Source organism: Phasianus colchicus, chromosome Z (genome assembly GCF_987193195.1).
Source record: "Phasianus colchicus chromosome Z, bPhaCol1.hap1.1, whole genome shotgun sequence".
NCBI classification, from domain to species: Eukaryota; Metazoa; Chordata; class Aves; order Galliformes; family Phasianidae; genus Phasianus; species Phasianus colchicus.
The window spans coordinates 60030323-60054452 of NC_143476.1; the positions used below are offsets into that span (position 1 = coordinate 60030323).

Here is a 24130-nt window from a genome sequence, read left to right on the forward strand (position 1 = left end):
TGCAGAAAGGATGGAGTGTTTCCCACCTAAAAATACTTAAACTGGTGTGGCATTGTCTTTAATTCAGTGTGACTCTCCAATGATTGTGTCTTGATAGCTTTTGAATATCTTCAGGGAAGGAGATTCCACAGCCTCTCTGGACAGCCTCTTCCAGTGCTCAGTCACCCTCATAGTAAAGGGTTTTTTCATGACATTCATTTGATACTTCCGGTATTTCAGTTTGTACCTATTTCGTCTCATCCTCATCCATGCTTTCTCCTATCCCAAGAAGAGCTTGTCTCCTCATCTTCATCCCTACTGCTGGGTATTTGTATGCATTGATCAGATCCCTCCAGAGCCTTCTCTTCTCCAGGCTAACCAGTAAACAGGCCCAGCTCACTCAGCACTCCCTCATAAGAAAGAAGCTCCTGTCTCTTAATCAGTTTAATAGCCATTCACTGGACTCACTCAAAGAGCTCCCTGTCTCTCTTGTACTGGGGAGCCCAGCGCTGGTTGCAATACTACAGTTGTGACCTCACCAGAATTGAATAGAGGGAAAGATTACCACCTTCAATCTGCTAACAGTGTTCTTCCTAACACAACCCAGAATGCCATTGGCTGTCTTGACAACAAAGGCACATTTCTAGCTCATGGCTAAATTGTCCACCAGAATAAGTGGTGGACAAGATCCTTCTCTGCAGATCTACTTTCTAGCAGGTCAGCCCACGGCCTGTACTGGTGCCTAGGTGCACCTTGTACTTACTTTTGTTAAATTTCAGGAAGTTCCTCTCTGTCCATCTCAGCCTGTCAAGATCCTTCTGAATGGCAGCAAAGCTCTCCTTCATCCAAGTCTCTGATGAGTAAGCTGAACAATTCTGGACCCAATATTGACCCGTGGGGAACACTTCTAGCTCCTGGCCTCTGACTAGACTCTGAACCATTGATCACAGTCCTTTGTGACCTGTTGTTCAGCCTGTTCTCAACCCACCTCACCATTCACTTGTCCAGCCTGCACTTCCTCAACTTAGCTATAAGGATCCTGAGTGACACTTTCAAAAGACTTGCTGAAGTTCACATACAGGATGCATTGCTTTTGAGCTTGGAGGAAATGATCCTTGAATGTTAGCCAGCTTCCTTTTCCTTGTAGGACCTATTTCCATAGGATTATTCTAGGAAGGTCCCTGAAAAGGTCAGAGTTAGCTCTCCTGAAGTCCAGGGTTGCAGTCTTACTTATTGCTCAGTTTCCTTCTTGTGGGATCATGAACTCCTTGATCTCATAGTCACTGTAGCAATGGCTGCTCTGAAGTTTTCACATCCCTAATCAGTCCTTATTTATTTGTAAGAACAAGGTCCAGCAGCACACCTCTCCTTGTTAGCTCCTCCACCACGTGTGAGAAGAATATATCACCAGTGCTTTCCAAGAGTCTGATGGATTGTTTGTGTCCTGCTGTGTTGTTCCTCCTGCAAATGTTAGGATGGTTGAAGTCCCTCATGAGAACCAGGGCCTTTGATTGTAAAAGGCCTCGTTTACTTCCTTGTGCTGATCATGTGTTCTGTAGTAAACACTTCAGAACAGAGTCGTCCTTGTTAAGTCTTTCCTTTAATCCTTACCTGCTCATCATGCACTCTTAGGCAGGGCTCCATACATTCCAGGTGTTCTCCCATATATAAATGAGCTACACCACCAGCTCTTCCTGGCCAGTCTTTCCTAAAGAGAACATGTAGCCATTCATGACAATATTTCAGTCGTATGAGCTATCCCACCATCTCCCTGTAATCACAGATCTCTGATTCTTCCCACGCTGCATGCTTTGGTATAGAGGCACTTCAGAGAGGTATTTGAGAGTGCCAGTTTCCCAGGAGGGGTGGTAATCCCTTCCGACATAAATTAGGAAGAAGAAGTGAGACACAAATGTATAAGGTCAATTTGATCCAAATGGTTAATTCAGTTCAACTTTATAAATCACTTAATAGAATACTTAGATAGAAGTGTCAGGAAATATTAGGAGTGGAATGGCAGTCTTTTCTTTCCTAGTGAAAAAGAAGCAAACCTCTTTTTTTTTTCCTTTTTTTTTTCTTTTTTTCTTTCATTTGTTTGTTTTCTGATTTTGTTTTTAAGCACAAAGAGAATTTTTAAGTGCTTGTTGAAGGAGATCAGCTGTGGGGCTGAATGAAGTGAAATACCCTTAGGGGAAGTGTACCCCTTCTGTAAAGGAGCACTTTGCTCTCCGTTGTTTCACCTGCTTTGTTTTTTGCTGTAATACCCTGATCTGCTGATTGCTGCCATACTTCATTACTCTCTGGCTGACCTTGATTCATCTGAGGAGTGGTGGCACTGAGAATGTAGTTATTTAGAAAGAGGCAGCAAGAATACTTGTAATGTATATCCACATTTCAGTGTTCAGTCTTACAAACAGAACAGGTGATTTTCAAAATGGTCGTCCTTCCATGGAAGCCAGCACTTCCTTTAGTTCCTAATTCTGATGGTCTTTTTATGTGTGTTTATTTATTTATTTATTGTCAACATCGTATGTGCTGTCCTGGAGTATTTAATTAGGATTTCTGAAACGCACACATTTCCCTCCTATGTTAATTCTAAGAGAAAAAATAAAAATCTGTCCTGCTGAATCATTGACCATCTTGCTATTTAGAAACTTATTTTTGATAGCTAGCGGATCGTGGCTTTGACTTTCTTAGAGATAGTAAACATGTATGTTGGGTAGTATATGTAATAACTGTTGTTTAGCAATTGTAATTCATCTGCTTAGAGATTTTTTTGGTTTATCTTCTGCAAGGTTGTGTGTGTCAGAATCATCATTCCAAAAATATTTAAAAGATTCCTACAGCACCACCTGGTGGAGAGCTTTCTTTTTCGTTTATACGTGTTAGAAATTCAGTCAAAAAACAGCTGCTCACTTTGCCTTCTTTTGAGTTTTGAAGCTCATCACATGCAACAGAAAAACGTTTCCATGAAAACGTAATGCATGTGCTAACTTTAGTCTTAAAGATGATTGTATTAACTGAAAAACATTTTTAATATTTCCAGTGACTAAAGTGCAAAATAAAGTAAAATGTTGCTGAAAATTTGTGTATGTTATTTGTAATAGCCAAATATGTGTTTTTTGTACAATTAATATTTTGTATTTCAGGATGAAAATATGATCAACTTTATCAAAGGTGGCCTCAAAATTAGGACAAGTTACCAAATATACAAGTAAGCCATTGGAAAATACTCAGATTCAGTGTTGGTATAAGCAGGCAAATTAATGCCTCCAAACTGAAGGGAGAAAACGAAAGACTGTTTTATAGCAATGATAATGATTAAACTTATACTTTCTAAGTCATGTTTCTCATCTCTCCTTCTTTTGTGCATCAAAAGAGAATGTCATCAAGTTCTACAGATGACTCAGGGGAACAAAAGCAAAAATGAAACTTACCACCAGTTTGAAGGAGGTGTAAAACTTGGAATTGGAGCATTCAATTTGGTATGATTTTTTCAGACTACATAAATTCATTTCAGTAATTCTGTAGGATTCTTTACATATATAGTACTGTAATCCTATTTTAAAATGTCAGTAAAACATCCAGCTTGTAGGTTCTACAGCTCTTATGAAACATGAAATGTTTAGCAGCTTTTTGCATTATGTCTTCTAGGATTTTTCAACTAATTGATTTTAAATTTTGTTTTATCTATTTTACTAACATATATATGTAATTCTTAAGATGGAAAGCAGCTATACTTACCTATATATGACTAGCATGACTTTTAAAGATGCTTCTACGGTTGGTTGCAAGATACCTGGAATGAATGCTTTTATTCTATCTCTCCCATTTTGCCATTCTTGTGCTTCATTATTTTGACATATTGTAAGTTGTCACTGTGAATTACTGTAGACCATTCACAAATTCAGAAGAACAATCTGTAGCTTACTGGATTTGTACGAGAGACGACTGGGTGCATCTACTGGTGTTTTTATTTGCAATTACTACATTGCCTTTTCACATCTATCACAACAACAGTGAGAGTTGATTTCTGCTGGTATTTTAATTTCTGTATCATTCCAGACTGGAGCTGGCCAGTTCTGAGTATGGTCAGAAGAACTCAGGTCTCTCTGCACCTGTCAGTCTTTAAAACCCAAGCAACTGGTAGATGTCTTTCACAAGTACTCTGACCTCTCCTATACTTCATGAAGTCTTCTCAGCAAGAAGCTTAAAAGAAAAGTCTGTTCTGGGCAGAATATAGTAGAGTGAATGGAGCTTACAAAAACTGACCTTCAAATAGAACTTCCTGTAATATTTTTTGAAAAGGTGGTTTTGATCTTTAAAAGTTTTCTCTTGTGTAGAATGTGGAGATTGCTGTTATGGGAGAATTAGAAAATGCATGTAATATGGTATAATTAGCTAATACTTCTAGAAAAGATAGGCTTGCTAGTCTGCTGATTCCATACTTCCAAAGTAGGAAAAAGTAGAAGTTTTGGATACCATTGTATCATTTCACTGGGATTAAAGGAAGATGACAGTTGTTGATAATTACTGTCAAAATAGATAATACTTGCCTCTTATTCCACATGGCTCAAAATTTTCAAGCAATTCTGATCAGCTGAAGACAGGAAAGTCATTATCTGAAAAAGAACAGATGGACTCTGTCTTGCTGTTTCCATGCTGGATAATCATCAAGTGTTTGAGTTTTCCTTAAGCTGCAAACTGATTGCATGTTGTTAATCATGCATGTCTGTTTTTGAGTTCATGTGTATTTTACTTTTTCAGTGATATGTAATGGCATTTAATATAGTAGTTAGCATTCTAGCTGTAGTTTATAGTAGTTTCACAGTTTGTGTGAATGTGTGTAAGTTTTTTGTGTCTTATTCTTGTTTGAAATGTATTGCAGATGCTGTCGCTTTTACCAGCAAGGATCCTCCGATTTTTAGAATTTATTGGATTTTCTGGCAATAGGGTATGGGATTTGTATTTGCTTTTTCTAATTAGACGTTTCCCAGGTAAAGACTTGGTGTACATAATACTGTGCATTTCACACTAGATGTATAATGATATACAATGTTGATTATTACTTCAGTGTTCTAAAAAAAATAAGTAGAATAGATTATGCAGGCGTGAAAGCAGATATGGTGATATCTGACTCTTTGAATCTTAAACAATCAAGGAAAATCATTAGCTTGCTTTAGAGATGGTTTTCGAGTTACAATTTCATTTCTTTTTCCTGATCCTTACAGAGAGAATATCAGCTTTTTTTTTCCTAATTTCTGTCTCAGTGAGTCATAGTTCCACATTTTTTTTCTTCACTTTCTCCTACCTTTGGGAGAATGAAGTTCCGAGTGTCTTGCTGTGCCATCCCAGTACATCTGTTACTCATGGCTGAGATATCTATTTGTAATTATAACCTCTTATTATTCTGCAGCACTTCAATAATGCCTTTGCCACTTCAAGAAATGAAGCAAATAAACAAACAAAAAAAACAAATAAACTCACAGAATTATATAGAATTAAGTGTCAGAATTAAGTATTCATAAGTCAGAGAGTCACTGTATGATCTTATTCCTCTTAGCTTGCCCACTCGTATATTTTATATAAAATTAGGTTTCAGCAGAGAGCCATTTATTCTGTTGCTTCCTGTACAAATTGTATTGCATGTTGGAACATTTTCATGGTACACATTCATGCTGTGAATGAGAAGGTGATAAAAGTTGGAAGGAAAGCTGAACAATTGCTATGCAATAAAACTCCTTAATTTTATTTTATTATTCATTTATTTTAATTTACTTATTATGCTTTTTTTTTTTCCCCCCAAAACTGTTTAAATCAACTTCTGAAGACTTATTGCCCTTAAGCAGGGAAGGCTTGAACTCATATTAATAATCCCCAGAGCAGCCAAACTGTCTTGTAATGGGCATAAGCTGAAATGGATAAAAAGAAGTTTCATATGTAATAGCCAAGTAAACATCCCTGTTTTTTTTTCAGTACTCACAAATTAAATTGTAGCTTCTGGAAACTGTCTAGAAGTTGGTTTCTTAGCAAAGCTGTTATTATGATCAGAAACTCTAATCAGTGGCTGACTTGACAGGAGAGAATTGAGAATAACCAGTGATTTCTGTGAAGGAAGATTTTTGTCTAAAAGTACCACAAAAGAAATTGAGAGAAGTTTCTATGAAACGCAGTGTTAAAAACATTATTCTAAAAGGCTCATATCAATAAAATAGTGAGGAAGGGATTTAGGCCTGTGTAGCTGCATGGTCTGTGGAATTCGTAGGTAATTTTTTTCAGCATTAACTTAATCTGCTTTTGGTCAGCTGCGATCGGCAGTGTCAGAAGTATTTTGATAGAATGTTATGTTGGATCTGAGATAATGAAGTGCTAAATTATGAAATATTTATATTTAACATGGGGTTTGGGTGAGCTATAAATGATTGAAAGTAACTGTGTATACTGACAGTTAATTCTGCATGTGTTTGTGATATTTCTTAGGAGCTGGGCCTCTATCAACTTTGGGAAGGAGCATCTGGCAGCAGTTTGAGAGCCATTCTGTGTACTTTTACCCTGTTGGTGTATCATACTTACGTCTCCTTAATCCTTGGTGAGACCCACTGTGTAGCTCTTCAGTCATACTACACATTATGACAGATATTCTGCTATTTGAACTGAATTTAGGATCTAGGGCTGTTAGTTTTGTGAGAGGAGATTTCTGTGTAACTCATTACATTCTGAAACTGATCTCTCTGACAAAGTTATGCTCTAAGAAGTAGTTAGGCAGATGCTGTTATTACACTGACATCATGTTCTGTTTGAAGGATCTCCTTCAATTGTAACAGCAAAATTTTGTTGAACACTTTTAATTTCTGACAAGTCCTTTTCCATATATTAACATCATGAAAGCTGTCTCAGGAATGAGGTCTGTACTCCTAAAGAAATTTTCTTGGAAGGTCAAACATACTGAGAATTGTTCTTTTGCCATGTGGGCCTACAAGTTACTGTGGGCCTACAAGTTACTTTTTATTGTGTATGCATCTTTGAAGACTTGTTTATGTTCTTTACTTTCTGTCCTTGTCCTTTAGGCTAATTAGGAAATTAAGATGAACTTTATTTCTTTTAGTATCACCCATGCTTTGTTACTGAGTTTAAAACTAGGAAGGAGGGCAGCTAGAGACTGTTTTCTTTACTTGTTAAAACAATCAAAGAGACTTGCAAATATATAAGAAATTTATAATGAAGTAGTTGTAAGGTTAATGTATTTTATCTCTGTCTACAAACGTTTTCTATACTAAAAGCCATTAGTTCTTAACAGACAAGAATTGATTTTTATAGAAACATAATATGATCAAATAATATTTCTGCTTTTGAATAAAGCTGGTCATTCATTAATCTATACATGTCATAATATGTTTTGGAAATCTAATTTTTCATGTGTTAAACTCCTTTTTTCATATTTTCTGTAAGTAAACTGAGGTTGATTTATTATATTTTCTAGGTACAGGGGACACCAATCTTCAGGAAGCAGACAGTCTCCTTGAACCCTACCTCCAAAAATTTCCAAATGTGTGTATTCTCAACAAACTTTGTAACACTAATATATTTCCCTAAGCTTAAAGTGGTAACTAAATATTTTTCACCTCTCTTTTAAAGGGTTCCATTATACTGTTTTATGCTGCCAGAATAGATACACTGAAAGGAAATTTTGAAAAGGTAAATCAATTTTTGCTTTTTAAGGTTTTTACTTGTTAATTGTATAGCTGTGTTTTGTGGCAAAAAACATACATATGATTCATCTCAGTAAGTATACTGGAAATGATAATTACGTTGTTTTCCCTGTTCACATCTAGTGTCCATATTGATTCCAAATCTTACTCTAAGATAAACAGGGAGAAGATTTGGTGATTTTTCAAGTTGATTGTTCTTTTTTGGGTGCTGCAAAAGAATTTTCTATGTAATTAGACACATTTCTATCATGGAACTATAACTGTTATTCCTACTTACCTAAATCCTAGGCGCAGTTAACATTCCAAGACTGCATAGCAGCCCAGCAAGAATGGAAACAGATTCATCATCTTTGTTACTGGGAACTGATGTGGTGCTACACCTTCCAGCAGAACTGGCTTCAGGCATATCGGTATGCAGACCTGCTGAGCAAAGAGAGCAGGTGGTCTAAGGTAAATGGTCAGGTGGACATTAATATGATATTCCAGTAGCCACTCATAGTTACATTTGCATTTTGCTGTACAAAATAAGTTTAATTTTTCCTTTCCTCTTAAATCTGTGAGTAAAGGGACAGTACAACCAAATTGTTTTCATAAATTATAAAAAGACAAAGGCATGTCGAGTCAGCACATGCTTCGTGACATGAAATAAAAAGTCTTCTGGAGATGGAGTCTTTTGAGTAAAGCTAGTCGGCCAATCTTATCCTTCTAAAACTACTCTCAGAGTAGGAACCAAGCACAATGTGCAGATAATTTTGGTTACATCTTTCATCTGTTCTTTTTTAGGTAATAATTAGGTGGAAAAGATGATACATCCTGTTTATGACAAAAAAAAAAGGAAAACAGTGATAATATATTGTGTGAAGTGCAAATGTCTTAAATAGAATTATGGATGTTTCCTTTTTTTCTCTGCTAAGTCCAGACTTCCCTTGAGGTAGTGCTCAGATCAGATAATACTTAGAATAGTTACGTCTGTCCTTAACTTCTTTTTTTTATCAGTTATTTGCACTGTGAATTGTCTCACTTTTTGCAGGAAGGATTTTTAATATTGACTTACTAAGAATATTAATAAATATGTTGAAAACAAAATTAAACTACATAATAAATACATGGGTAAACATAAATAGTTCTACCCACCTGAGAATTACTGGGAGCACTTCACTGCAGCACGTAGGGTGAGAGATTTCAGTTCTTAGTGTATTCATTGAATGCAGCATATCAGTGTGGTAATATGTTGATTTTTGTTTATGAAATAGGCAATATATGTATTCCAAAAAGCAGCAATTTTATGTATGCTTCCAGAGGATGAATTGAAAAGTACTGGTGAGGACATTGTATCTTTGTTCAGGTAAACATTTATGAAATAATTAGATGTTCAATCATCATATTCCATCCCAATTCCACAGTCACAAACTAACTTCAACTTGAATATCTTTGTTTTGTATCACCTACTCCCTATGTTTTACCATCAACTTTTCAACTTTTCTCATTACTTATTACCATCACATTGTTGAAAATGCTTTTATTAGCAACATACATTTTGCATCAGAATACAGTGTGGTAGAAAACCACACAGTTAAGATGTTATTCTTCCCAGGAGAATATGAGATCTTACTACATTAGACTAAAGGAAATAAAAACTACTTAAACTGACCTCTTTTTTGTCTCCTCTTAGACAAGTGGATGGTCTAAAACAGAGAATTGCGGGAAAATCTATTCCAACTGAGAAATTTGCAGTAAGGAAAGCTCGACGCTATGCAAGTTCTCAACCTGTGAAGCTGATATTACCTGCCTTGGTATTTATACTTGCTTTCTTTTTGTCCTTTTTAAATGAAGAAATTGAGAAAAATTGGGGGAAAAAAAAGGAGTATAATTTCTAAAATAATTTCTTACATTTTATCAGGTAATATATATCTGAAAATTTTATTTTATTTTTTTTCCAAATAATTATTCATGCAAATGGAGTGGCCCTGGGATTTTTGTAAAATGTACTAAGGACAGTCTAAAACCAAATCAGATTTTCCACAAGGCCAGGCTGGATGTGGCTCTGGGCAGCCTGGTCTAGTGTTTGACAACCCTGCCCACAGCAGAGAGGTTGTAGCCAAATGATCTTTAAGGTTCACAGAATCACAGAATCACAGAATCACTAAGGTTGGAAAAGACCTATAAGATCATCCAGTCCAACCATCCACCTGTCACCAATGGTTCTCATTAAACCATATCCCTCAACACAACATCCAAACGTTCTTTGAACACCTCCAGGGTCGGTGACTCCACCACCTCCCTGGGCAGCCCATTCCAGTGCCTGACCACCCTTTCAGAGAAGTAGTATTTCCTAATATCCAGCCTGAATCTTCCCTGGCGAAGCTTGAAACCATTCCCTCTAGTCCTATCACCAGTTACACGAGAGAAGAGGCCGACCCCCAGCTCGCTACAACCTCCCTTCAGGTAGTTATAGAGAGCAATAAGGTCTCCCCTGAGCCTCCTCTTCTCCAGACTGAACAATCCCAGCTCCCTCAGCCGCTCCTCATAAGGCCTGTGCTCCAGACCCCTCACCAGCTTTGTTGCCCTTCTTTGAACACGCTCCAGGGCCTCAATGTCTTTCTTGCAGTGAGGGGCCCAGAACTGGACACAATACTCAAGGTGCGGCCTCACCAGAGCTGAGTACAGGGGAACAATTACTTCCCTACTCCTGCTGGTCACACTGCTTCTGATACAAGCCAGAATGCCATTGGCCTTCTTGGCCACCCGGGCACACTGCTGGCTCATGTTTAGCCGAGCATCAACCAACACCCCCAGGTCCATTTCCTCTACACAGTCTTCAAGCCATTCCACCCCAAGCCTGTAGCGTTGCTTGGGGTTGCTGTGGCCAAAGTGTAGGACCCGGCATTTGGTCTTATTAAACCTCATCCCATTGGCTTCAGCCCAGCTCTCCAGCCTGTCCAGATCTCTCTGTAGGGCCTCGCTACCCCCAGGCAGATCGACACTTCCAGCCAACTTGGTGTCATCTGCAAACTTAATGAGGGTGCACTCAATGCCCTCATCCAGGTCATCAATAAAAATATTGAAAAGGACAGGCCCCAGCACCGACCCCTGGGGAACACCACTCGTGACCGGTCGCCAGCTGGATTTAGCTCCATTGACCACCACTCTCTGGGCTCGACCCTCCAGCCAGTTCCTTACCCAGCCAAGAGTGTACCTGTCCAAGCCACGGGCTGCCAGCTTCTGCAGGAGAATACTGTGGGAGACAGTGTCAAAGGCCTTGCTGAAGTCTAGGTAGACTACATCAACAGCCTTTCCCTCATCCACCAGGCGGGTCACTAGATCATAGAAGGAGATCAGGTTGGTCAAGCAGGACCTACCCTTCGTGAACCCATGCTGGCTAGACCTGATGCTCCAGTTGTCCCGCACTTGCCGCGTGATCTCCCTCAAGACAATCTGCTCCATAACCTTCCCTGGCACCGAGGTCAGGCTAACAGGCCTGTAGTTCCCCGGGTCCTCCTTACAGCCCTTCTTGTAGATGGGAGTCACATTGGCAAGCCTCCAGTCTTCTGGTACCTCACCAGTCAACAAGGAGCGCTGATAGATGATGGAAAGCGGCTCGGCTATCACCTCCGCCAGTTCCCTCAGCACTCTCGGGTGAATCTCATCCGGCCCCATGGACTTGTGACAGTCCAGTTGGAGTAGAAGGTCTCTGACCGTTTCCTTCTGAATCATGGGTGGTTTAGTCTGGTCTCCAGCCGAGACCACCTGGTCGAAAAGTGGAATATCCTGAGGATAACTGGTCTGACCTTTAAAGACAGACGTAAAGAAGGCATTCAGGACCTCTGCCTTTTCTTTATCCTCAGTAGTCACATTCCCGGCTTCATCCAGTAAATAATGGAGATTCTCCTTAGTCCTCCTCTTACTGTTGATATATTTGTAAAAGGATTTCTTGTTTCTTTTTATTCCAGTGGCCAGGTCGAGCTCGAGCTGGGCTTTCGCCTTTCTGATTTTCTCCCTGCATGTCTTAACAACTTCTCTGTATTCTTTCTGAGTTGCCCGTCCCTTCTTCCACAGGAGGTAGATTCTCTTTTTCTCCCGGAGCTTCAAGAATAGTTGCTTATTCATCCACGCCGGTCTCCTTCCCCGCCGGCTCATTTTGCAGCTCAGGGGGACAGCCCGCTCCTGCGCCTGTAAGACTACCTTCTTGAAGAGCAACCAGTTGTCTTGGACCCCTTTACCCTCTAAGACTGAATCCCAGGGGACTCCCCCTACTAGTCTTCTAAACAGTTCAAAGTCCGCCCTCCGGAAGTCCAAGGTAACAGTTTTGCTGTTCTTCCTCCTGGCTCCACCAAGAATCGAGAACTCTACCATCTCATGGTCACTCTGTCCAAGACAGCCCCCAACCTCCACATCTTCCACCAGACCTTCTCTGTTTGTGAACAGCAGGTCTAGCGGGGCAGCTCCTCTCGTAGGCTCTCCCACCAGCTGCATCAGAAAGTTATCCTCTATACACTCCAGAAACCTCCTAGACTGCTTCTTCTGCGCTGCGTTGAATTCCCAGCATATGTCAGGGAAGTTGAAGTCCCCCATGAGGACAAGGGCTGGCGACCTCGCAGCTTCTGCCAGCTGCTCATAGAACACCTCATCTGTCTCCTCATCCTGGTTCGGCGGTCTATAGCAGACAGTTCTTTTCAATCCATACCATTTTACATAGAACGTGACTTTTGCTGCATGGGCCTGCAGCTCACTCTTGTTCTACATTTGTTCCATTGTGCATGGCATTAGTTTCATAAATGTATAGTAGACAGGAGCAATGAATTGAAATAAAGCTAGCATAAAGTAGTTGATAGTATCAATAACACTTTCTTTTAGACTTTGTTAGAACCAATTTTTTCTCCATCTGAAAAACCGCGTAGTTACAGCAGAAATGTAAACAGAAATATTTCAGTGGTGTATTGCATCTGCTTCAAAATGACATTGTTTCATATTTCATGGATGTAATTACAATGCAAATAAATCAGATTATGCTGTATACTGTATTTTGTGATGACAGAGTAGGGAACATAGCAAAGATTATTGTTGGCTAGAATTAAATCTGCATAACTGTTCTCTCATTCTCTTTAATTTTTATCACATCACACATTAATTATTGCGTCTAAACAACCATATTGCTTACTATTGGACTGAAGCATCTGGGGAGCTTTTTGATAGGATTTGCTTGATGGTTAATTCTAAATAAGATTTGGAGGAATATATTAGAGGCAGTTGTTGGATGCATATATTATTATGTATGTGTGTATTGGAACCACAGGGAGAGTTTTATCTACTTTATCTACTGTTGCTCTACATGGAAGATAAGAGCCTATGATTGCCTTTGAAAATTTGTATGTACCTGATGAAATGTCCATTACACATTCTCAAGTGCTTATTTGAAGTAACACAATTACTTTTATTCTTGGGCTTCTTAGCAGTGACAAGCTTTGAAACCTTTCATATTGTTTAAAACAAGTTTTTGTAGGCAGTATTTTCATGTTTTCAAAATGTTCCATAACATCCTCCCAAGGGTTCTCTCTAGTTAAATATCTGTGCAATTTCATGAGATTGTCTTGTTTATTTTTTTTGGTCAGGAAATGATGTACGTCTGGAATGGCTTTGCAATTGTGGGCAAAAGAGCAGATCTCACCGAAAATTTATTGGTAACAATTGAAAAAGAAGAAACTGCTCTAAAAAATGAAACTAGTAAGTAATTGATTAAGATGGTGTTAACATGCTAGTGTGAAATACTGACACTTTTCTTTGCTTCCATTTTACTAGCGTTCTGTAAGGTAAGTTCTGTCTTACGCAATATGCTTTTAAATCTGAGTATTGAAATTTTGGAGCTGCTTGAATGTTTAATAGTGGTTCATGATATGTCCTTCGTCAAGTTTGATTAATGCTAGGGTAGAATATAGAAAAGTCTAGAATTTGAGGCCATTCCTTACAGGACTTAACATAGTCTTCCTAGAACTTAAATATCTGAAAAGTACTGTTACTGAACCAGATTATACCACACTTGAACTGTATATTGAATAACACATAAATGTATAATGTATAAAAGAAATGCTGAATTATTGTGCATGAGTGTATTTTATAACTATTTTTGTAACTTGTGTTAAAATAAAACATTGGCCTTATTTGTGTTAAAATAAAACATTGGCCTTATTTGCTCTTCCTTAATTCAGGCTTTATCAGGTTGCTGCTGTTTCCTGTTATGTAACCTTCTCAGTAGACTACTCCTATAAGTTCTTCTAAGATGAATAAATGTTAGGTGTTTTCCATAATAGTAATTCACAAAAACAGTTTGTTTTGTAGTCAGATTGTAATCATACCTATTATCAGTAGCAAGGCAGTTTTCCCACGTCATTAAAACATGTAATTACATAATGTGTCAGTAGTTCTGTGAGAAGAGTTTACGAATTACTGAATGAAGTGTCAATTTACCCTGAGTACATTAGTAACAGTAATGTTCTTTGGCTGGACAGTATCAAAACCCTTTCAGTTTGTTACTAGCAGATATAATTACCTGTTTAATAATTGTGCAGAATAACTCTCCCTAAAGCGTAGTATTTCTGCAAAGCCAAAACCCTTCGAAATTGAATTTCAAACTTCACCATTATGAATGTTCTCCTGAGCTCTATTCTGTAGGCAAGATACAGTATGAGGTGTTTGTATAAGGTGAGGAAAGAAAGCAATGAAATATCCTTGCTAGTAAAGAAAAGAATAGAAGTAAGTGAACACCAAAACTAGGGACTGATATTAATAGTAATCCAAATGTTACAGTTTTATTTTATTCCAAGATATATAAAAAAAGAGAGATGTTCTAACACAGGTAAATACAAAATAATGTGGAATATATTACCCTTCTCTCATGCTTAAATATTTCGTCTTCAAATAAGCAAACATGACAAATAGATTGCTATGGAAGGTGAGGTACTCTTTTCCTGTTTTCTTGCATCATTGAAATAAAGACCTAACAAAATGTTTGTACCCTCTGTTAAGTTTGCAGATGACACCAATTTGAAAAGTATTATTGATTTGCCTGAAGGTAGGGACGCCTTTCAGAGGATCTAGATAAGCTGGATCGCTGGGCTGAGGTGAATGGGATGAGGCTCAACAAGACCAAGTGACAGATTCTGCACTTCAGCCACAGTAACCCCATGCAGCATTATAGGCTGAGTGGCTGGATGACTGTGAAGAAGAAAGGGGGTGTTGCTTGATGCTCGGCTGAACATGAGCCACAGTGTGCCCAGGTGGCCAGAAGGGCCAGCGCCATCCTGACCTGCATTAGAAATAGTGTGGCCAGCAGGAGCAGGGAGGTAATCATCCCCCTGTACTCAGCACTGGTGAGGCCGCACCTCAAGTACTGTATTCAGGTTTGGGCCCCTCACTACAAGAAAGGCATTGAAGCCCTGGAATGTGTCCAGAGAAGGGCAGCGAAACTGGTGAGGGGTCTGGAGCACAAGCCTTATGAGGAGCGGCTGAGGGAGCTGGGGTTGTTTATCCTGGAGAAGAGGAGGCTCAGGGGAGACCTCATTGCACTCTACAACTTCCAGAAGGGAGGTTGTGATGAGGAGGGCTTTGGCCTCTTCTCCCATGTAACAAACAGGACCCAGGGAAATGGCCAGAAGTTGTACCAGAGGAGATTAGACATAAGGAAAAGCTTTTTCTGTTAGAGAGTGGTCGGGCACTGGAATGACCTGCCCAGGGAGGTGGTGGAGTCACTGTCCCTGGCAGTGTTCAAAAGGTGTCTGGATGAGGAGCTGCAAGATATGGTTTAGTAGCTTGTGGTAGCGGTGGTGATGGGAGGACGTTTGGACTAGGTGATCTTGAAGGTCCTTTCCAACCTTGTGATTCTGTGATTCAAAAAGCAAGACATCTGCAGATGAAGTTATGCTGCTCTGAATTTTGCAAGAAGAGTGCTGGCAGAAGCTGTTGGGAATCCAGAGGTGTTTCATGCAGAGATCAGTACTGTAAATATCTAGTCAGTTTAGAACAGTGAAGTCAGTTTCCTGTCCAATTCCTTGGCAGAGATGTGCAAGATGTCACCATTAAAGAAACAGTAAAACAATTGCAGTAGCACTGAAATAGAAATGAATTAGATGATTAAGGGTATAGAAGATATTTATGTCTAAAGAATCAGGTGAGCTCTTGTTGAAACAGAAAGCAGCTGATTGATGTTTTAGGATCTGCATGTCCTTAAAAGCAGAGGCTGGAAGAGAAACAGAATGGTCTTGTTTGTTGTTTTAATTTTCTTGGAAACGCTGGTGTGACTTCCTTTTTAACAACTGAATGGTAGGGAAGCATAGGTGAGGATATGTGGATATGCCGTAAGTGAGTAAGTCATTAAGAACAAGGCTGCTTTCTCTCAGTGAGAGAACTTCCTGCATAGGAAAATGAACTCAGTTACACTGTCCAAACAAATAAACCAAGAAGTTCAAAGGAATCAAACTGTGTATCTAGAGGTTCTTTTCTGAGTTGCTGTCACATCAAAAATGAAGCTGAGCTATGTATCTATAGCATTCAGATGGCAGATTAATTCTTGTAAAAATGAGTGTCCAGAAAGAAAATAAATATGTGTACAATGAATATTATAAAAATCTCAATTACATGTTGCTCAGACTAAATAGTAGTGCTGTAGCTTTAGACTGTGGTATAAAATGTTTATTCATCACTTGGAAATCTGTTGTTAACAGCAGTTAAAATAAATAACTGGTGCTTTCAAATAGTATTTTTCTGTAAAAACAGTATGTTCTTCTAATAGAAACATGCAGTTTACAAGTAAGATGTAATTCTGAAGCATATTTACTTTTACATTTTATGTGTCTTTTGTAGTAATAACTGCAGTGAAGTACGGTTTGTTCTGAAATTTCTGTCTTTGAGTCTGATAAATTTTTAATGATAAACAGTGAGACAAAATAAAGACACTGATTACCAGAATTGCTGCCGCTGAGTTGAGACCCAAAGAAAGTGTATAAGGCTATTAGCAGAGTGAGGCGCGGATACAGTATTATTTTAAGAGACAGCTGTCAGTAGTAGATAGCTTAAAAGGACTGCTAAGGTGCTGTTAAAAAAAAAAAAAAAAAGTAGGTTAATTATACACAGAGGTCATTTAGGGATTGAGACTTCTCAGAGAGAGCTGTTGTTACTGCATTTACTTCATGTGAATGGGCACAGCAAGGAATCTGTCAGTGACTGAAAAATGGTTGTATAGAGCTCAGAATAGAGATGACAGATGGAATGGGATGAAACGCTTCAGAAATTACATTTTTTTCTCAGGATTTTTCTGCATTTTTGTCATTTCTAAATATGTATATAAAAAAAGAATTTTAACATTAAGAAAAAATCATTTTTTAGTTATATTGCCATATAATAATGGCAATATTTCCTCTGATACAGAGAACTGCAGGAAGATGGGTCTTCCAAATATATTGCCAAGGTTATCCATGTTTAATTGGGCTGTGCATTTACTGTTCCTGTTGCAGTTTTGGCTTACTGTCTTTTCTTCCTGTGGGACATACCAGGGAGATGTTAGTTGGAAAACAAAAGTAAAGACTGGCAGGATTTTACTGATACCAATCTTAGTCCCAGTAGTTTTGAGGAATTAGACCTTTGGGAGATAACCACATGAATCTAATACTAGTAAAACAGGCTAGAGGAACACAGCATTCTTTCTACCTGTCACTAAAAGCACAATCTGTCGGTTGTTATCTATCAAGACTTCCTGTGTTTAAACACAGACAGAAATAAGCTGGAATATAGTGCTAAAGCACTCCCCCAAATCCTAAGATACTCTTGTCTCACATATTTCAGAACTGCTTATGTAGGATGTTTTGGCAGACTATTAAAAAAAAAATTAACGTGACCTCAGAGAGCTGGTAATTAGTTGTAAACAACATGATGTGGAGGGAGGGTGTTTTGCTTCTTGAATTGTTAATGTATGTGCAGCCATCTGTCTATCCATATGTGTTTTCTTTCTTTTCCTTCCCTACACCTAGCAAATGCTATAAACCAAGGCCAAAAAAAAAAAAAAAGAAAAAAAAGAACGATACACATTATATTTCCATACCACTTTGCCACAACTCATTTCATCTGGTATTTTTAGTCCTATTCAGCATAAAGCTATCATGAATTTTCCAAATGTTATACACTAATAGTGAACCTTCTTAACTGTTAGAGTTGATGCTAATAAAGACGATTTCTGTTGCCACGTAATGCATCCTAATAATTATGCAGAAATGAATCTAGTGCTTTTCACATTACTGGCTTGTGCTGTGGGGGTTCTGCCAGTACTTTCCTTGCTGTTTTAGATGTTACATGTGTTAGAAGTCTTTAACTGATGCCAATTCATGTCCTCTTTGTAGTGACCTTCTAATATAGAAGACTGGGGAACACCTGGATATTTAGGTTTCTTCTCTATTGTTCCTAGCTTCTATTCCTAGATACATATAAATGCTATGTGTTTATGCTTCCTAATAGATGGTATTTAAATTGTGCCTATGGATTTTATGTGTGTTGAGTTGTAAAATTCTGAGAAGCAAGCTCCTGACTCTGATTACATATTTCCTACTGAAAATCTTGTTTGCCTTTTTATGATCATGTCTTCAAATTGTTTGATGTATTTTGCTTTTACTTTCAGGCCACACTGAATACTATATGGACGATATGTGCATGTTGCAGTTACTGAAAGGCCTTTGCCTTAAACACTTGGGAAGACTTATGCAAGCTGAACTATGTTTCAATCAAGTAATTCAAAGGTAAATATAAAAGAAATAGACATTTTACCTTTATTTTGTACCTGTCATTGAGATTGATGATGTTTCTGTAGAAACCTTCACATTAGAATTTTGTATAATTAAATTTCATTATACTGTTAAGGAGCTGGAGTTAAAATATCTCTGAAAGTAGCTGGAGGACCAAAAATTTTGGTTATATTTTTCTACAGCAATTTAACATGAAATTATTTTTATAAAAATGTGATGCTTTAGGCCAAGTGAATCACACTGACAAGTAATGCATTTATCTAGATACATTTGTAATTAATATTTTTGTATTTGCAGAATTATCAATGTAAGTAAAGGTAGTTTGTGTGAATTTGTTGTTTCTCTCTTTTTTTCCCCAATGTTTAGTGCTTCTGGAGTTAATACTTAAGTAGATGAGAAATTATTGAACTTGTTATTAGTTTCAGTTGACAAATTGGATTTCCAGTGTTAGGAATTTATTCAACATTTTAGATCCATATCTACTGTAATTATTTTTCTGTTACATTGAGTCCTGCATTTATTGTTAATTTCTTTCTTTTTTTTTTTTTTTTTAAGTAATTAGGTTGGAAAAAAAGTTACGGCGTTTGTGCAATTCTTCTAATAAACAATAGTCTGGAAGAATTTTTTTTTTTTTAAATGAGAATATTTTCTATAAGTCTGGTGCCTGTTGCAGCTTTCTTGACAGCAGGCCTTTTCTTACCATTCATAAGATCCCTAATGGGTTCAGTGAAACACTTAGCAAGTTACCTGGCTTTTGTTTATAAATTTCCTGAAAGTCTCTCTCCAAAGATATTTGATCCAGTGGAGGCTTGATGCATCTCAAAAACTTGTCAGACAAAACTTCTTCAAAAAGATGTTTTGAATGGGGGGAAAGAGGAATTTTTGGGTAAATTAAATACTTGGTTAGCTTTGCTCTCTACTTTCTTGAGCAGCTATAGAACATTAAGTCTGCTTTAAAGACACATTTCTGTGCATCAAAGCTTGTCTTGGTGGATGAGGTAACTCTAGAAATACGATTCTCAAAATGTTGATGTTTGTTGCAAACTTTATGTTCTACAAAATTGTTTGATATTACTTTATCTGGAGAAAAATCAAAGAATTAATTGCAAAGGAAGTGGGAAAGGCCAAGGTGCTTGGTGCCTTTTTCACCTCATTCTGTACTGCCAAGATCACTCTTCAGGAATTTTCCAGATCCCTGAGAGTTGTGGAAAAGTCTGGAACAAGAAAAACTTTGTGGAAGAGGGTCAGGTTAGGAAACATGTAAACAAACTGGACATACGTATGTCCATGGCAAGTGAACATACCTAATGGGATCTTTTGGTGTATATCCATGAGTACGTAGGGAACTGGCCAATGTTATTTTTTCTTGGAAAAGCTATAAGAATTGAAGGAGGTTCCTGAGGAGTGAAAGAAAGCGAATGTCTCCCTAGTCTTCAAGAAGAGGAAGGAGGATACGTAGGGGAACTACAGACCAGACAGCTTCATACTGTGGGAAGAGCAGTGGATGTTCATCTCCAGTTTAAAAAAGCTTTTGACATAGTGTCCTGTAATAGCATCATAGAGAAACTGATGAAGTCTGGACTACTTAAGGAGGCAGTGGTGTGAACTGAACACTGGCTGAACTGTTGCATTCAGGAGGCCTGTGAGGGGCAGCACAAAGTCAGCATGCAGTCAGCAGCAGAACTACAGTGTTTGACACTGGAATGCTTGTAGCTATAATGGTGTTGATACCACACCAGTGTTCTGTCTGTTACTGAGGTATGCTCAGCAAGTCTGTCTCTTTAATGAACCCCTCAATGAAATGCCAGTAGGCTGGGGTTAGGCTAGATGTAGGGAGGACAGCTGACCTCAAAGCTGACATCAAAGAGATGCTCCATACTGTATGACATCGTGCTCAGTAACAAAAGCTGGAGAAGGGGAATGAGAAGCTGACAGAGGGCTGTCATGATTATGTTTGTGTTCCTGAATAATTGCTATATGTACTGAAGTCATGCTTCCCAAGATATGACTGACCATCACTTGGTGATGAGAATTAGAGAATAATTGCTTCTGCATTGTCTTAGCAGTTTTGGTTTTTTTTTCCTGCATTAAATTGTTCCTTATTTCAGCCCTGAGGCTTTTGTCATTTTATGTTCTCCCACTGATTGTTTTTTTGGAGGGGGATTGAGAAAATGATGTGATTGAACTTAGCTGCTTATTAATGTGAAAGTACCATCCTAGGCTAGACAAATTATTTTATAGCAACCTCATGAAGTTCAGCAAAAGGAAATGGCAAGCTTTGGTGAAGAATATAGCTCCCTGCACTGCTGCTTGTGGCAGCATGATGGGAAAGCAGATTGTCAGAAAAAGCCTTGGGGATCCTGAACATCACGGTCAACTCCAACTTGACAGGAAGCCAGGGATGTGCCTTAGCAATGGGTTGTATTAGGAACAGTGTCCTCAGCAGGTCAAGGGAGGTGATCTTTCCTCACTGCTCAGTTCTGATGAGGCCAGATCTAGATTACTGTATCCAGTTCTGGTCTTTACAGTACAAGAGAGGCATGAACATACTGTATGAAGCCCTGCAAAAGGCCACAAAGATGATTAAGAGATTGAACTTCTGTCATATCAGGAGAGACTGAGATAGCTGGGGCTGCTCAGCCTGAAGAAGGAAAGTCTTGGGTTGGGTTGGAAGGGTCATATGTATAAATCACAGAATCACAGAATAACTTGAATTGGAAGGGACCCACAGGTATCATCAAGTCCAACTTCTGACTCCATACAGGACCACTCAATAATCAAACTGATTTCATTGCTGAAAGTATTGTCCGAAAGTTTCTTAACTCTGGCAGCTTGGGGCAGAGGGTCTGAAGAGTCTCCATCCTTGGAAATATTTAAAATCTAACTGTACACAGTCCTGAGCTGGTTGCTGTTGTTGACTCTGCTCTGAGCAGAGTATTGGGTTAGATAATCTCCACAGGTGCCTTCTGGCTGTTACGATTCTACAGATTTTGTATGCCGAAGAAAAGTTGAATTTTCTTAGTTCTTTGAAGCTTTGTTCAGGCAAACTGAGGTATAAGGATGCCGGTTTTGTGTACAAGAAAAAGTATTTACATTGCTTTTAATCTTGTGTCATCTTTTTTGTTCCTTTTTTTTTCAACTGTAAGTCACACAATAGAGTTTCAGTCCTGGGTGTATATAGCTTGGATAACAATTAGGAATGAATAAATCTTTGCTTGCTGAAGATCTTAATAGTATTTTATACCTATGGCTTGCAAGTATTATTGATATGCACGGTGTCAACTGGTAAAAATTTCCAGAGTTTTCTGTGGCCATGGACTTCTACATACGGTGTTTGCATTTGAAAGTTAATTGATCACTTAAGACAATGTTGTATTTAGCCATTTTTTATTTTTCTGATTTCCTAGTGAGAAGCAAATAAAATATGATAGCTATTTGGTGCCATTCTCCATGTATGAGCTGGGACTTCTATACAAACAACAGGGTGAGAGAGAAAAAGCTATAAGATACATAGAAACTGCAAAGTAAGTCAATTTTTTTGTTTGTTTGTTTTAACCTTGAGATTAAAAATATCTGAGTAAATTTACCAACAAGGAATTTTTTTTTTCTGACAGTCTTCTGCCAAAATGGAAGTAGATCTTTGTTTTTGACTACAAAATTTGTCCAGTATGGTTGAATTTGATAGTTTTGTTGTTGTACTGCTTCAGGTACAGTGGACTAAACTATGCTGAACAACACAGAGTATTCAGAGAAAGTATCTCCTTTTAATTTAGTTTGTAGAGATTCTGATGCTGTATGTAGGAAAGGGCTGCACTCTACTGTATTTGTAGTTTAGAGCTGGAGGGTCCATAGAAAGAGTCTGTGCCAGCTGTGACATGGAGAGCAGCTGTGGGCCTCGTATCTGCTGCAGTAAAAATATTATTGGGAGTAGGTTAAATGCTAGTACAGTTCTGACCACATACTTCTTTCTTTTTAAATTTGGTTGCAGAAGAGCATGGATAACAGAATTTACTAGAGTGCAGCATGTTCATTTCAAATATTGAGCACAGGAAGGAATGTCATTTGCCCCTAATGTGGGTAGGAAAGTGTACCAATTGTGCAGCAGTGTTGTGAATTAGAAAGAACAGTCTTGTAAAATGCCTTTTAGAAACATAATAGTTTTTTGTTTTTGTTTTGATTTGGTTTTGCTTACATAATTTGGTTTCTTTGTTGTTTTATCACACAGGCTGAGTTCTGTTCTGAAGTTGAGAATATATTTGCAGTTTACAGTCCTTCTTTTCTGTATTTTTCTAGTTTGTGTTTTCACAGCAATCTTATGTAGTGGAAGGACTGCTGAATGATCAAACTAAGTGAGATAGACATGTTAAGACATGGATGCAGTTTAGCAAGAAATGTAATTGTTAGTACTGGTATAAGTCTCTGCTCTGGTTGTAGAGATAGCCTGAAATGCCATCAGAAGACTGTAATTAATCTGCTGTTTCCTGTGGAATGAGTGAAAGCTTTTAGCTTTGGTATTTCAGTCGATATATGAGGTAAAAATAATTCAACTAATAAAAGAACTTTATTGTTTGCAGAAACAACTACAAAGAATACTCTATGGAGTCCAGATTGCACTTCAGGATTCATGCAGCACTCGACAGCTTGAAAGTGTCACCTGCTTCAACACCTTGAATGAGGAGGGATGCATTTCATGCATATAGTGCATGCAATAGTCTGCACAATCTTTTTGCAATGTTTTTTAAATCTTCAAAAAGAAATAACCTAGTGATTGTTTTCTGACATCTCTGATTTGATGTATGTTATTTCTTTAGACGGTTCTTTTTCTTTATGGCTCATATACTGTATCTACTTGATACTTTAAAAAAGACCTTATATTTTATTTGATAAAAATAATTTAATATTTGACTTAGTGGGGGATATTTAAAAAACAGTTGATGGTGCAATAACATTTAATTCAAACACTTTATTTTTTTATATGAAAACAGATGCTGGCTATGCAGTGGAACTGGTGATAATTTCAGCCTTTTGAGGAGGTTTGATTTTCTGCAGAACACTTAAGGTCTTTCTGCCTTTGGAACAATAGTGCAATGGCTGCAGTAACTTGTACCCGTATTTAGCGTACCATATTCTGAAATTTGCATTCCAGAGGAAAAAAAATCTTCATTTTTAACTTTATTTCATTTTGGGAACAAAATGAATTTGTCCAAAGTGCAATATTTTTATACCTTTTAAGGTAAAGTTAAGCAGAGCTACAGGTAAAAAGTCTCTGCAGCTCCAGTTCACTCGATATATGTGGTCATAGGGGTCATTTATCAGTCATAGAAGAGCAGGGCTACTAGGGACATTAAGAGACCATCTGTTATGTATTCCCACCCTTAAAGTGGAATCAAGGTCTTACATTATTCCTTGCAGGTACTTGTTTAAAGTATTTTTAAAAAATCTAACTTGCACAAGCAGTGTTTTCCAGTGCTTTATTATTTCTATGTATAATTTTTTTCCTTGTGTCTATCCTTAAATAATTCCTTGACCAAAACTCACTACTTTCCATTACTTACATCTTCCATGTCATGGATCTGGAGAATGGATTGTTCTGAAGCAGTCTTGCAATATTTGAAGACTGGCTCTTCTGTTGCTCCTTTTGGTTCCAGTCAGAACAAATGA

The 24130-nt window shown here is 38.0% G+C and overlaps 1 protein-coding gene across 7 annotated transcripts in view; it reads left to right on the top strand.

Moving 5' to 3' along the window:
* TTC39B (tetratricopeptide repeat domain 39B) overlaps nucleotides 1–23248 on the top strand; it is a 78690-nt gene extending 55442 nt beyond the window's left edge. For all 7 annotated transcript variants that reach the window (XM_090132204.1, XM_031609965.2, XM_090132205.1 and 4 more), the window contains 13 exons: nucleotides 3129–3193; nucleotides 3359–3464; nucleotides 4868–4933; nucleotides 6460–6568; nucleotides 7460–7527; nucleotides 7615–7674; nucleotides 7977–8138; nucleotides 8942–9033; nucleotides 9361–9481; nucleotides 13298–13409; nucleotides 18346–18463; nucleotides 21877–21993; nucleotides 23044–23248. In XM_090132204.1, coding sequence (XP_089988330.1) covers nucleotides 3129–3193; nucleotides 3359–3464; nucleotides 4868–4933; nucleotides 6460–6568; nucleotides 7460–7527; nucleotides 7615–7674; nucleotides 7977–8138; nucleotides 8942–9033; nucleotides 9361–9481; nucleotides 13298–13409; nucleotides 18346–18463; nucleotides 21877–21993; nucleotides 23044–23140 — 1293 coding nt within the window. In that variant the 3' untranslated portion in view covers nucleotides 23141–23248. The remainder of the gene's footprint in view (nucleotides 1–3128; nucleotides 3194–3358; nucleotides 3465–4867; nucleotides 4934–6459; nucleotides 6569–7459; nucleotides 7528–7614; nucleotides 7675–7976; nucleotides 8139–8941; nucleotides 9034–9360; nucleotides 9482–13297; nucleotides 13410–18345; nucleotides 18464–21876; nucleotides 21994–23043) is intronic.
* Nucleotides 23249–24130: the final 882 nt, after the last annotated feature.